At 48.4% G+C, this 14,128-nt stretch overlaps 1 protein-coding gene across 1 annotated transcript in view; it reads left to right on the top strand.

Moving 5' to 3' along the window:
• ADARB2 (adenosine deaminase RNA specific B2 (inactive)) overlaps nucleotides 1-14,128 on the top strand; it is a 530,095-nt gene that overhangs the window by 506,356 nt on the left and 9,611 nt on the right. The window contains 1 exon segment of the mRNA XM_017885822.1: nucleotides 5,713-5,894. Coding sequence (XP_017741311.1) covers nucleotides 5,713-5,894 — 182 coding nt within the window.

Genomic DNA, 14,128 nt, shown 5'->3' with positions numbered 1-14,128 from the left:
CCCACCCCACCTGACCCCAGCTGCCCCGTGCCCCCACCTGACCCCAGCGGGCTGCCCCGTGCCCCACCTGACCCCAGCGGGCTGCCCTGTGCCCCCACCTGACTGACCCCAGCGGGTTGCCCTGTGCCCCCACCTGACCCCAGCGGGCTGCCCCGTGACCCCAGATGCCTCACACCCCAAATGTCAGCAGTCAGGATGGCGTCCACCCAGTCTTGGTCCATCCTTGCCACTGCAGCGGAACATGCTGGTCCGCCACAGGAATTTGCTCCTCTTGGTGCTGGAGGCTGGAGGCCAAGGTCTCGGCTCCAGCAGTTTCCGTGTCTGATGAGGCTTCCCAGGTGGTAACACGCCCTGTGCCTTGTCCTCCCATGGTGGAAGGGGCTGGGGAGCACTCTGGGAGGTGAGGATTCTATGTGAATTTTTGGGAACACGAGCAATCGGACCACAGAGCCTGGGGGTGTGCACTGTGCTCCCTTCCCCTTGGCCTGACCTGTGTGAGCTCCTGGGGAAGCTGCGGGCAGCCCAAAGACCCCTCAGGCTGTGCCGCGGACTCCCGTGAGTAGACTCCTGCTGTGAAGCAAACCACCCCAAAACCCTAGGGCCACCTAAAGCCTGTTGCACGTGACCCGAAAACAACAAGGCCCTCGGGTACTCCCAAGCCCTCCCTTGAGCTCGGGGGCTGGCTCACTTCATCCCCACGTGGCACCAGCTGAGGCAGCCCCCGGGCAGCAGGGACCCCTTTTCTGGCAGATCAGCGGGGGTGGGTGGAGGCCCTGGATCTGCTTCACGGACTCAGGAGTCTCTGCAGAATGGCGGCCGGGACCTGAGGGAGCACCCAGGAGGTCAGAGGACCCAGTCCCAGGTGGCATCATCCCACCACCTCGGGCTGAGACGTCCCAAGCTACAGAGGCTCAGGGCAGGTGCAGGCCCACCCTGTGGGTGTCACGGTCACACTGAGGAAGAGCCTGTGGGGTGGGGTCGCTGAGAGCCCAGATGGGTTGTCTCCACCGTTGAACACAACACAGCTGCTGGTGAAGGGACGAACTGTCCATAAGCTTCCTCCTACGCTTCAGGCACCTCCATCTGCACACCAGACCGGTGCTCAGCAATGCCAGGAGATTTAAACCACAGGCACCTGAGGGTCAGGGCAGGGGCAGCCCGGCAGGAGGCAGCCACGATGATGCTGGACACAAGGAGGGGACCTTGGAGAGGACAGCATGAGAGCCCGGTGTTTTTAGAGCAGTCACAAGCGTCCTACGTGATGTGATGGTCGAGGCCAGCAGGAGCCGGTGAGGGGCAGAGGGTCCACGCGGCAGAAGGTGCAGATGGGGCAGCTGCGGCCTCCTGGCCCTGAGGGCGTCCCAGCAAGCCAGGCCCGCCGCCGAGACACAGGAGCTGTGGGACCCACCGTCAGGCAGGCCAGGGTGTCAAGAATGCACCCTCATTTATGTAACCAGTTCCTGTTAAGACACACTTAGGTGATTTCCCGTTTCTGTTTTGCCGCGCTTTGTCTGCTTTGCAATCACAAACAGCCCCTTCAAGACTGGCCCTATCCGTACATCAGGCATTCCATCGAGAATGCAGATGCTGGGTGAATTCCTAGCAGGCCTGTTATTGAGTCAAAAGGCTGTTGGCTTCTCTTTCACCTAGAAAGGCCCCAGAATAGGTCTGAGTGGCCTGGAAATGGGGTGGGGCCTGTATGCAGAGACATCACGGACTTATTACCTGTCTTGGCAAAAGGTGGGAGGAAGAAGCTGTGAGACAGGGTTTGGGGGTGGGATGTGAAGGAAGGGAAATGTCACCCCCAGACCGGCCAGAGATTCATCTGTCTCCTGTGCTCTTCCAATGCCGTGAGAGGTCGATACGGCGACTGTGAGCCCAGAACCAGCCCGGAGACGGTGGGTCTCGAACTGAGCAGCCTCAGAGCCACCTGGAGGCTCCTTGCAGTGCCAGGCCCCACCCCAGAGTTCATGAGCCGGCAGCTCCGGGGTGCAGCCAGAAATCTGCATTTCTATCAAGTTCTCAGGTGACGCTCCATGCCTTCCCCAGGCACCCCACTTTGAGGACCACTGAGAAGACAGTCGCTCAGAGCAGCAAGAGAGGGGTCAAGGGAGGCCCCGTGGACCAGCATCACGACCTAACTGGTACCTGACTGTGTTGGTTCCAAATGTGCCGCTTTGCCGCCGAAGTCCTCAACCCCGGCTCCCATGAGAATCACATGGGCGGCACCGAGAAAGCTGATGGCCGCACTGACTCCCCAGTCCCACCAAAATCCTTGGGGCAGCCAGGCCTCTGGAGATCCTCAAAGCTCCCAGACGATCCCAGCCGCAGGCCTGAGAGCCAGCCCTGCAGAGGTGCAGACACCGGGCCTGGTGGTAGCTGAGGACTTTGCCGCAGGCTTCATGTAACTTTAGAGAGTTACATCTCCTCACAGGCCACATCACAGAGGAAAACCAAAGCGTCCAAAACAGGCAAGGGCGGTCCTGTTCCCTGCCTGACGCCGGCGCGCCTGCAGGGACAGCCTGGGGTGTCGTCAACACACCAGAGACCTGTCTTTCCTTCCACTGTGGCCTGGAAGCCGCTGCCTGGACTGAGTGAACAGGTTGCATCTCCCAGCTAAAGAACAGCAGCCTTTTTCCAAGACCTTCCCCACGTATTTGTGGTATTTCAATGATTGACAAATGGACAAAAATATATTTATTTAGGGATTATCTATATTGAAAACTAGACATGGGTTTTTTTCCTCTGTCAACATTGCAGTAATATCGGCTGTTTGAACAAAAGGAGAGGCATTTTTCCATTCAATCCTGAATGCTGAAAATTCTCCAGCTGATATTCAGAAAGACATTTGGTCTTATTGATCACGTTAGCTGAATAAGTTTAAACTCTGGTAGCCAGGCAAGGAGAAGGTTGATTTCCTCTTTATTGTAAAGGCTATTAGGTGGGAAACAGATAGAGAAGTTATTTGTCTTCCGACGGTCCTGCAGCATCACAGCCACTCACATACGTTCCAGAAGTTTTGTTCAAAGCCCGTGCTCTGATGGCGTCTAACACTGAGGCGTCTCTTCTAGGAATCCCAATTTTACTTTTTAACTCATGGCTTATTTCAAGAAGGTGCTTTGTCACAGATAGTGAAAATGTACTTTTCCCTGCTTTAATTTATAATACATTTTAAGACTGAGAATTAACAGGCTCACTGGGACACAGAACCTGGAGCCCTGGGCCCTGCACAGGGTCCTTTCCTGGGCCTTGTTTTCTGGCATCTCCAAATCTGAGGAGGGGCCTCTCACACCCCGAGGAGGGCCACACTGCTGAATCTCCTCCCAGCTTTTGGTCTGTCCTCTGGTCTCAGATTCAAAGGAACAAGCCAAATCCCTCAACTGCTCCTCAAAAACGTTGGCATTGGCCAGACGTGGTGACTCACGCCTGTGATCCCAGCACTGTGGGAGGCCAAGGTCGGTGGATGGCTTGAGCCCAGGAGTTCGAGACCAGCCTAGGCAACATAGCAAGACTCTGCCTCTATAACAAATACAAAACAATTAGGCTGTAGCGAGCTACGCCTGCACCACTTGCACCACCATACTCCAGCCTGGGTGACAGAGTGAGACCCTGTCTAAAAAAAACACACAAAGACCAGGTTCAGTGGCTCACACTTGTAATCCTAGCACTTAAGGAGGCTGAGGTAGGAGGATCGCTTGAGCCCAGGAGTTCAAGACCAACCTGGGCAATATGGCGAAACCATGTCTCTATTAAAAAAAGAAAACACACACACACACACACAGAAAACACAGCCCTGAAGGAAAAGCTCAGTTACAAAAAATTTCCTTTCCCAGGATTTGTTGCTATTCTCTGATTTATCAGTGAACATCAAGGAAAAGATTGACTCTGAAGAGCCACCATCCGAGATCCAGGCAGATACCCTGTGGAATCTGTGGAATGAAGGCCCTCAGTGACAGGTGCTCTGTGGCCTCCAACCGTCCGAAATCCAGGCAGACACGCTGTGGAATGAAGGTCCTCAGTGACAGGCGCTCTGTGGCCTCCGAACGTCCAAGATCCAGGCAGACATGCTTTGGAATGAAGGTCCTCGGTGACAGGTGCTCTGTGGCCCCCGACCGTCTGAGATCCAGGCAGACATACTGTGGAATGAAGGTCCTCGGTGACAGGCGCTCTGTGGCCTCCGAACGTCCAAGATCCAGGCAGACACATTATGGAATGAAGGTCCTCGGTGACAGGTGCTCTGTGGCCTCCGACCGTCTGAGATCCAGGCAGAAACGTTGTGGAATGAAGGTCCTCAATGACAGGCACTCTGTGGCCTCTGTCTCGTCCTACCCTTCAGAGTGCCCGACTTTGCCCCCCTGGTAGAAGCTCACGCATCCAGCAGCCAGCCCTTCCCTTGCTTTCTGGGAGAAACACCGTGACTTGTAGAAATGACCACAATATTTTTTTAAATGAAGTTATGCAAATCTGATAGACTGAGGTAAATGTTTCATAAAACCAATGACTGTTTAAATTGTAGGACTAAATTGTTTGTATATAAATATTACCTTTTATATTCCATTTGAGTTTTATGTAGATGAGCACATTACTTTAATGACCTGCATTTGCGGAGGGAGAGAGGGAGAGCAGCTCCCCGAAACCCCCACCAGCCAGATGGCTGCCTTTTCTTGCATGAGATTAAAAGATGTTTCTCATTCACGGAGATGCTTCTGAGGCAAATTAATAATATCGCTGGCTAAATTGCTTGTGTTTTTGGAATAAAATTTAAAGAGAACTTTTTAAAGCAATTGGTGTCACAGGTTCTCGGAGAAGATTACTCTCCAGGTAGATTCGGTAATTAATGGAAAGAATTCTGTGTTAATTGACTGCTTCGGGAAGGGAAATGTAATGACTCCTTATTAATCATGAAAAGAGACACTGTATGCGGGGACGGCAGTAATTGCTCTAACAGTGGAGAAATGTTAATTAATGAAAAGAACAATGATGTAAGAAATTAGCTGCATAACACTTGCTGCTGAAGGAGGTAGGATTTTAAGCACATTATTTAGAGTGGAAACCACAGAATGTTGCCTTGAAAAACACACACTCTTGCCACCCAAATTTAAGGGGGAAAACCTGTCAACGCTCTCGGCATTTTTGCTTGAAGAAACAAAGACATTCACCCCAGAGCTATATTTATTTCAAACAAAATGGCCTTGTTGTTCATCTCCAGTCCGGGCTTCTGAAAGCAAAATCATCCCCAGACCAAAACGAGGTCATTTATTAATGTAATTTCAACACCTTAGGTCATTTTGACTCCTAAGGACAAAGGGAGTACAAAGTACTTTTCCCTAAACTAAAACAAATTCCATTTATAATATTTCCCAGCTAATATAAAGAAAAATTCAGATTCACTTTCCAGACAGAGTATCTTTTTAAAAAATCTGATTCTAAGTCCCAGAGAGAACGTAACAGCTTCCACTCTAACGACTCATTTTCAGAAAAGGGAGCAGCATTTGTTAGCACACAGGGACCTGCGGAGCCCAGTCCCAGGCGACAGTGTCCCCAGAGCCCCCGTGATGGCGGGGTTGAGTCTGGGGCACTCCCAGCCAGCGCCCCACAGGTCCACACGATGGGGAAAGTGACAGGTCCTCAGGACCAGGCCGCAGAGGGGCGGAGGACCGGGCTCCCTGGGCTCCCGGGTGGGGCCCCGCTGACCACTGGCTCTCCCCACAGGTGGAACGTCCTGGGGCTGCAGGGCGCGCTCCTGTCCCACTTCGTGGAGCCCGTGTACCTGCAGAGCATCGTGGTGGGCAGCCTGCACCACACGGGCCACCTCGCACGCGTCCTGAGCCACCGCATGGAGGGTGTCGGCCAGCTGCCCGCCTCCTACCGGCACAACCGGCCTCTCCTCAGCGGTAAGAAGCCCCGTCCCGGGGGCGCTCGGCCTCCTTCCCACCGCCAGGCCAGACGCAGCTGTGCCCGGCGGTGCCATCCCCGGCAGACTGCACCCATGTTGGCTAGTGGCAATTTAGGATTTAATAGGCAAAGTCCTACGATTTTAAAAAGGAAAACTGCTGAGAGGGTTCAGCGTCTCTCTGCATATAGCAAACAAGCCAGGTCTTGACGTGAATTCACGACTGTGTGACCATGCTGTTTTCAGAATGGGTCGTGGTGCTGTTTTCACAGCGGTGTCTGAAGGAGCCCTGAAAACAGAATCGCTAGTGCTGGGCTCACCCGAGAGGCCCCACCTGCCCGCCCACAGGAGGCGATGCTGAGGAAGAGCCAGGTGGGCGAGGAGGGGCAGGGAGAGGGGGCACGAGGACCACACGGCGGAGCAGGTCTTCGGGCCCCTCGCACCCTTCAGAGGCTGCAAGGTGACTCCGCAAGCACTGGGCCGGCTCTGCACCAGGGTTCCCCACAGCCCAGATGTCCTCAGAGACCCGAGCCTCCCCGAGCCTCCACTTCCCCACGTTACCTGGGGCCTGCCCGGGCTGCCTGGCACACAGCCGTTGCAAGGATGAAGAGTCCCTTGGCAGCTGTGAGGTGCCCTAGAAAGACCGGGGAGTGGTCTCGGGAGGGTTTTGTGAAGGACACACTGACCGGAGGCGGCTCCCTGCCTTTCACGGGAACGACGGAAAGCCAGGGGAGGGTTCCCCAATCGCTGCCAGCCTCGTGCTGGGCCTTCAGAACACCAGGTCTTTGAGCCAGCCTCCCTTGCTGGAGTGGGAGAGCTCTCTGAAGGGCCTGGCTGTGGCAGAATCAGGCAGATATGTGAGGGAAACAGAGACAACCTGTGCCCCAGCAAGGAGGGCGACACCACGGGCTTGGCAGGGTTAGGTCTTAAACCAAATCACCGGAAAGAGAAAGCAGGACGATAAAAGGGTGGTGTCCTGCTGCAGCTGAAAGTCCCTGGACCTAGGACTTCTTCCCAGGACTCTGAAACTGCTCAAATGATAAGATCGGGGTTAAATAGGGATTCGTGGAGGCAGTAATGGGAGCTTTTATTGGAATAAATAATTTGCGAAAAGCACCTAACTGTGCTGCTCGATTTTCACACCAGCCAATGACAAAGGTTATTATCTCTGTCTTTTTATTTTTTTATTGAGACAGGGTCTCTCTCTGTCACCCAAGCTGGAGCGCAGTGGTGCTCCCTCAGTTCACTGTAAGCTCCGCCTCCCAGGTTCAAGCAATTTGTGTGCCTCAGGTTCCTGAGTAGCTGGGACCACAGGCATGCACCATCACACCTGGCTAAATTTTGTATTTTTAGTAGAAATGGGGTTTTACTATGTTGGCCAGGCTGGTCTTGAACTCCTGGGCTCAAGTGATCCACCCGTCTCAGCCTCTCAAAGTGTTGGGATTATAGGCGTGAGCCACGGTGCCCGGCCCCTCTGTTGTCTTAATGTGGGATGGGAAGAGACTCAGAAATTCAACACCTTGCCCAAATCCCTCATCAGTAGGGAGCAAGGACTTGAACTCAGATCCGATTGGCAGTAAACGCCCAGTTCCTTCAGCGTGCCACTCTGCATTCTGGGCAGTGTGGTGCGGTTTCTTAGGGCAGTTGTCCGTGTTTCTAATCATATAGAAACTAACAATGAGAGACAGGCCTCGCAGCAAGAGGCCGCAGCTAAGGGAGGGGTGGCCGCTGCTCCCACGTCGTTGCCAAGACACCCACTGGCCGCCGTCTCCCACCAGGCGAGGGCCTAAAGGTGCGCCTCCAAGCCACAGCCCATACAACTCTATGCATTGTTGAAATGGCCAATCACTGCAGTGAGTCTGGACCCAGTTTCAACCTCTTTCTTGCTTTCCTGTTTCCTTTGGTTCTTTCCCCTATTTTTCCTTAAAACAGTGACGACTACTTACTCACTGTGGTAGAACAGAAAAAACTGCTCTGGAGTGGGCCCCAAAAAGCGCTGGAATCACCAGTTTGGAACTCAAAGCAAGTGTTCCCGCGCTGGGGGCCCACAAGGCCTCGGTGCAGTTCTCAGATTTCAGAGTTAAACCTGAGAGGATTTTCACCTGTTGGAAGGGGCCCCTGTGATCTTTTTCTGTGCGTTTTCCTAAGACCATCCTCGTTCTGTGTCCAGTGCCTAGTGAAGGGCTTAAGTTTGTGCAGCATAAGGAAATACAGACTACAAATGCAACCGCGTCCTCCCCAAGTCACCATCAACAGAACAGGTTTTGCCCTCCCTGGGCCCTGGCGTGTCACCCTCGGCAGCCAGTCTCCCAGTGCTGATTTTCAATCATGTGTCGATCTGGGAACATGTCAACATAAATAAAAACAGGAATTTCTAATCCTAAGTGTGAACACAGTGAATTTTAGAAAACGCAATTAGAGAAATTCAGATCCACCTGACATCATTGAGCGGCACAGATAATGGCCAAGCCCGAGAGACACCTGTCTGCTTCCGATCCCAGGTGGCACCTGTCTACTTCTACTCCTGATCCCAGGTGATACCTGCCACACCACAGCCAGCGCAGCCTGACTAAATATTTCAGCCTCCATTTACATGCTTATTGGGAATCTGGTTTTTATTATTTTGGAGATGCAAATGAGCCTAAATGTTGGTATCTTGCTTGCACGCAACCCCTAAGCTGTCCCTGCATTGTTCTTGATGGACATTTAAAAACCAATCATGCAAATTTTGAAAGGAAATCATCAGAATTTCTTGCACCAAAAGAGAAAGAGATCTTGCATCGGGATAATAATAAAAAGCCCCCTCAAATAAGCAAATGAAGTTTGTTTGAAGCTTCCCTCAAGGTCAGTTTGCAGAATTGCCTTAGAAAATGAAGCTTATGTATTAGCAGAATGAGACCATGCGATTTAGATATAGCTAAATCAGCTCTGAGTTAAAAAGAAGCAGCCAAGCTGAAACAGATACCCTTACTCAGACAGTCATAGGATGCATATTAACGTTCTTGAAGAATATACTTGAAAAATTCTGCACTTACCAGTCTAAACCTACGGCAAAACTTCAGGACCAGAAGCCCATTTCGAGGCTGTCTCAAACCCTAAATCCTTCAGCAAAAGTTGCATTATTTCCTGAGTACAGATAGCCTAAAGGAGTTTGCCCTTGGTCCTTCTCAGTGAATTCAGTAAGATGAACAAAATGATGGAGACAGTAATTAATAAAAATCTATGCTTTGATTAATCATCCTTTTAGGAAAAAGTGAGATGAAAGAGCCACTTTGACAGCCTGTTCCACCAAGCTGAGGATATATGCTTCTCCGAGCTTTCAACATCAAGGCTAAATTTTTATTTCTCTTCATCAAGGAAAAAAACAAAAAACAAAGGGGAAAAAATCAGGGTAGGATAAATTCGTTGTTTGTGTTAATGGCATATTTAACAGATATGTTGTCAATGATTAATTTCTTAGTCCACACTGAAGATAAAACTGTGATTATTTTTATAGCCCACCTCAAGGTCTTGGCAATGAACATGAAATCTGAGAGATGGATCCAGAGAATTGATTGTTAGAACCATGACTTGTTTAAGACTCCTGGTTTATGTTTGTTTGATGAACATTGCAGTGCTGGTGATAAAATAGAGGAGAACACGGGCTGTCTTCCTTCACAGCACACACGTTCCCGGAGTCGTGAAAATGGCCAGCTGGGGCGTCTGAAGCCCTTTCAGGTGTCCATGTTTCACAGTAACCCCATTTGTCAGAAAGAAGTTTGATACTTACTGAAATGTGTACCAATACTAGCTTATGAATTTTGCCCAATGCTACCTATTTTTGGCATTCAAAGTATCTCTCTGTTGCCATTTATGTCCATATTTTTTATGAGTCCAGATTTTCAAAATGTTGTCACACTAAGTTGAAGAAACTTCTATGGAGTATCAGGCCTCTTTAATTCAGGAGAAATTCCTGAAATTAATGATCATTAAGAGTATTTTGCAAAATAACATATTAGCGAAGCAGTAGCAAATATTTTCTTGTATCCAGATGGTAAGTGATTTGCAATATTATTTTTACATTAAAACAGAGGTCTACTATGGAGTAACCTACAAAATTTTTGCAAATGTTTAGTAATAAACACATAAGCTTTACAAAAATATTTTAGCAGCCTGCTGTATCTTACAGTCACTAGAGCTAGGAATTTATCCTCCTGTGCCCTTGCAGGAATTTTTGGTGGAAAAAATTATAAATCTTGCTAGAATAATCTAAAAGCAGTCTTAGCTAGGTGTGGTGGCTCATGCCTATGATCCCAGCACTTTGGAAGGCTGAGGTGGGAGGATCACTTGAGGCCAGGAGTTTGAGACCAGCCTGGCCAACATAGCCAGACCCCATGTCTACAAAAAAAAAAAAAGAAAAGAAATAAAACAATCCTAATATCTTTTCATGAGAACTAAAAAAGTTAGATTCAACAAAGAACTATTAATGAGACATTTTTTAAGATTAGCACAGAACTTTCTAGGCAAGTTAGATGACACATAGCTTATGATAAATTTAAAATTATTGAAAAACCTTGTTTTCATTTTCTGGAGAATCCTGTTAAAAGTATTTTGTATAATAATTAATTTTCATTTAATTTCCACCACGATCTTAAGGAATTGTTTCCCAATAGAATTTAAGCAACAAACTTAATTCCATTGCTCCTGAGAATTGTATCACTGACTCCAGGAAAATCCTTCAGTTGTCAATACATTAAATGTATCCAACATTGAGATATTGATCAGCATAATCCAGGCATTTGCTTAATCATTCAGCAAGTGTGTATTGATGATTTACAAAGTGGCGGGCACAGTCCTACACTGAGAATACAGCAGTGAACAAAACAGTCAAAACTCCACACCTCAGGGTGATTGCATTCCAGCAGGGGAGATGGACAAACAAAATATGAGTGCTTTGTCAAAAAAAAAAAAACAAGACAAAAGAAGGATTAAAAAGTGACCCTCAGCTCTAATAAAAGGGTCAGGAGCACTCTCGGTTTGGTGGAGACACTGGCGCAGTCCTGGAGGAATGAGGGAATGGAGCTGGGAGGACTCCCACAGGGTTTTGCGAAATGGGCAGGGTTGGGCTGAGAGTGTGGGGTAAGCAGCGGGAGAGAGAGGCTCTCTGGAAAGGCTGCAGCAGGCTTCCTCTCCCTTCTCACCAAGGGAAGATTCCAGCTGGTTTCAGGTTGCTGTTTGGTTCCCAGACCTGAAACAATCATGTGGGCCTGGCTTCAGTGGGGTTACGAAGGTGGTCGCAGGGCTAAAGGGAAAAGTGCAGACTAGGACAGTGCCGGTACTGTAAAAGCCACCTAGCCCCCGCCGGCATCTTAGGATGCCAGACTCTCCCCCTGCCCCCCCGCCCCCCATGCTTTGCTGGCTCGGGGGCTAGAAAGCCTCGTTCTGCTACAGTGAGCCATACCTCCTTCAGAAGCCTTGGGCTAAGAGCACCATCCCTCTTCTTCTGAACTGAATCAGCCTCTCCATGGACATCCCTCATTGCTCACAGTCACATCCCTGGAGTCAAAACTCTGAGGTTTCTCTGGCATGAAAATCTTTCAACGTCTTCTCTGCCTAGATGTGCTCTTCTACCCAGGCATGCAAAGCTCTGCCATTCTGAGAGAGAAATGTTTGCCAATCACAAAACTTAATGAGAGACTAAAGACCCTTATCTTAAAAAAAAAAAAAAAAAAAAAAAAAAAAAAAAAAAAAAAAAAAAAAAAAAAACTGTGTCCAGCATTGACAGATATAGAACGATGGTCCCCTGAAGATTCTGTAAAATTCTGGAGAATCCCACTCATGGGGCTGCACCGCAAACAGAGGACGGCGGGAGACATTGGTGGGGCACCTGCAATTCTCCTTGGTGGCACCAGAGAGTGAACGGGAGAGGGAAGAGTTGCCAGGCCGGGACCTGGGGAAGGACAGGGATGGGAAGTGAGATCTTCCGGTAAGAGTCCCTGGGAAGCTGAAGGGCTGAGACATGCTTCAGCAGCCACGGGAGGCTAAGGGGGCGGGTGGGCCTGCCTCCCAGGGCCAAGGTGGGCTCAAGGCAAACAGCCCCTTACAGTGTTTACAGCTTGAAATGATCTCCACTCCTGATTTAAATTAAGATGATCCTATTACTCATTAGATCAAAATAACTCTACAAAAAATGTATAAATACAATATTGCCACACACAAAAAAATAAGCAGACACAGGAGATAAAACCCAAATCCAGAAGAAACAACAGGCAGCAGGACAGATCCTAATATAACCACGCTCAGTAGGAGAAAGGACATTTTCTAAAGCAAGATGGAACACTTAGGGAGAGAGATGAAAGCTCAGAAAAAAATAGAACCAAATAGGAATTTCAGAAATACAGAAAATAAAATAATTTGGTTAACAGAGCAAACAGAGGATGGTTTGATACCAAATAAACACAGCGCAAGAGAGAATTAATAAATGGGAGCACAGTTCTGAAGAAAACATCCAGAATGCAGCACAGAAGGCAGAAAGGATATATGGAGGATGGATGAATAGATAGATAGATAGATAGATAGATAGATAGATAGATAGATAATAGAGAGTTGATAGATAGATGATAGATGATAAATGATAGATAGATAACAGATAATAGATAGATGATAGATGATAGATAATAGATAGATGATAGAGGATAGATAGCTAGATAGAGATTGATAGATATTTATTTTAAGGAATGAGCTCATGCAATTGTGTGGGCTGGCAAGTCTAAAATGTACAGGGCAGGCCAGCAAGCTGGAAGTTTCAGCAGGAATGGAAGTGGCACATCTAGAGTCCACAGGCCATGTGGAGGCAGAATTTATTTTTCTTCACAGAACCTAAGTCTTTGCTCTTCAGGCCTTCAGCAGATTGGATGAGGCCCAGCCATGTTGCAGAGCATTACCTGCTCTATTCAAAGTCTAACAAGTTAAATGTTAATCGCGTTGAACGTGCCTTCCCAGCATTTTCTGGGACTGCCGGTTAATCTCACAGTTAATCTAGTTGGGTCCTCTAGCCTAACCAAGGGGACACATAAAATGAACCATCACACACAGAAAGTATGAAAGAGAGCTGAGAGCGGGAGAGTCGGAATGCATGTAATAAGAGTTCCAGAAAAAGAAAGAAAAAGTAATGGAACAGGAGAGATATTTAAAGAGATCGTAACTAAGAATTTTTCAAGACAAGCAAAAGCATCCAAACTCAGATTTGAAAAGCACATTATACTCCAAGAATTTTTTTTTTTTTTAATTCTCATCTCAGTGGTTAAATTGCTGGAAAACAGACCAAAAAATCTTAAAAGCAGTCAGGAAATGAAAGACAAATTCACTTCAAAGGAGCTAAATCAGACTGAAAACTGATTCTCAGAAGACAAAAAAACAATGAAATGGCGTCTTTAAAATGCCGATAGAAAAACAATCTCAACTTACGATCCGATATCAAGAAAAAGTATCCTTCAAAAATGAAGGTGAGACAGCGTTTGCAGACAAACACTGACAGTCTAACTCCTATGGGATCACTCTACAGGAAACACTCAATGTGTTATTTGGGCTTAAGAAAAACGTCTCAAATGGGTAATGCGGACTGAAGAGCAATGAAAACCAGCCACACTTTTATCTAGCTTGAAACCTGGCTACATTTTGAGTACTAGGGCAGAAAAATACATAATTTGGAACAAAAGACCCTATTCCCCCAAAGTCCCTTTGTCCCGTATCTTTTGAAATAATGGCAAACCTTACAGAAGCCAAAGGTCATGTCATTATCAGGCTGAAAAATGAAAAATGCAGATTCTTTCCTCTGCCATGGAAATTTCACATTTTCTGAAGCCTCCTGTGAGCCTCTGTGCTTTAAACTCGGGAGAACCCGAGCAGTCGTCCATCCTCGCAACTCCTCGGCTGTCTCTTAGGAATAAAGTTCCTGGAGATCAGTGGAGGCACAAACCCTCCTGAGAGGACACCACCCGGGCCTCAGCATCCCTGGACGTCATGGCCGTCCCAGCAGAACTCGCACCCGGGACATTCACAGACAGTGCAGCCAGTGTGGCCCGTCCCACGCCCTGCAGAGCCTGCCTTCCAGCCTCTCAGCACCTCCATCTCAAACCAGTCACATGAGGGAAGGTGAGGAAAAGCTACCACGGTCTCTGTGTTTTCAACATTCATATTCCCTTCTGGCTTGCAGGAACCCACAGAATTTTTTTTTTTTTTTTTTTTTTTTTTTTT

The sequence above is a fragment of the Rhinopithecus bieti genome, unplaced genomic scaffold (assembly GCF_001698545.2).
Source record: "Rhinopithecus bieti isolate Rb0 unplaced genomic scaffold, ASM169854v2 scaffold_15437, whole genome shotgun sequence".
Classification (NCBI taxonomy): Eukaryota; Metazoa; Chordata; class Mammalia; order Primates; family Cercopithecidae; genus Rhinopithecus; species Rhinopithecus bieti.
This window is presented reverse-complemented; position numbering and strand designations above follow the sequence as displayed.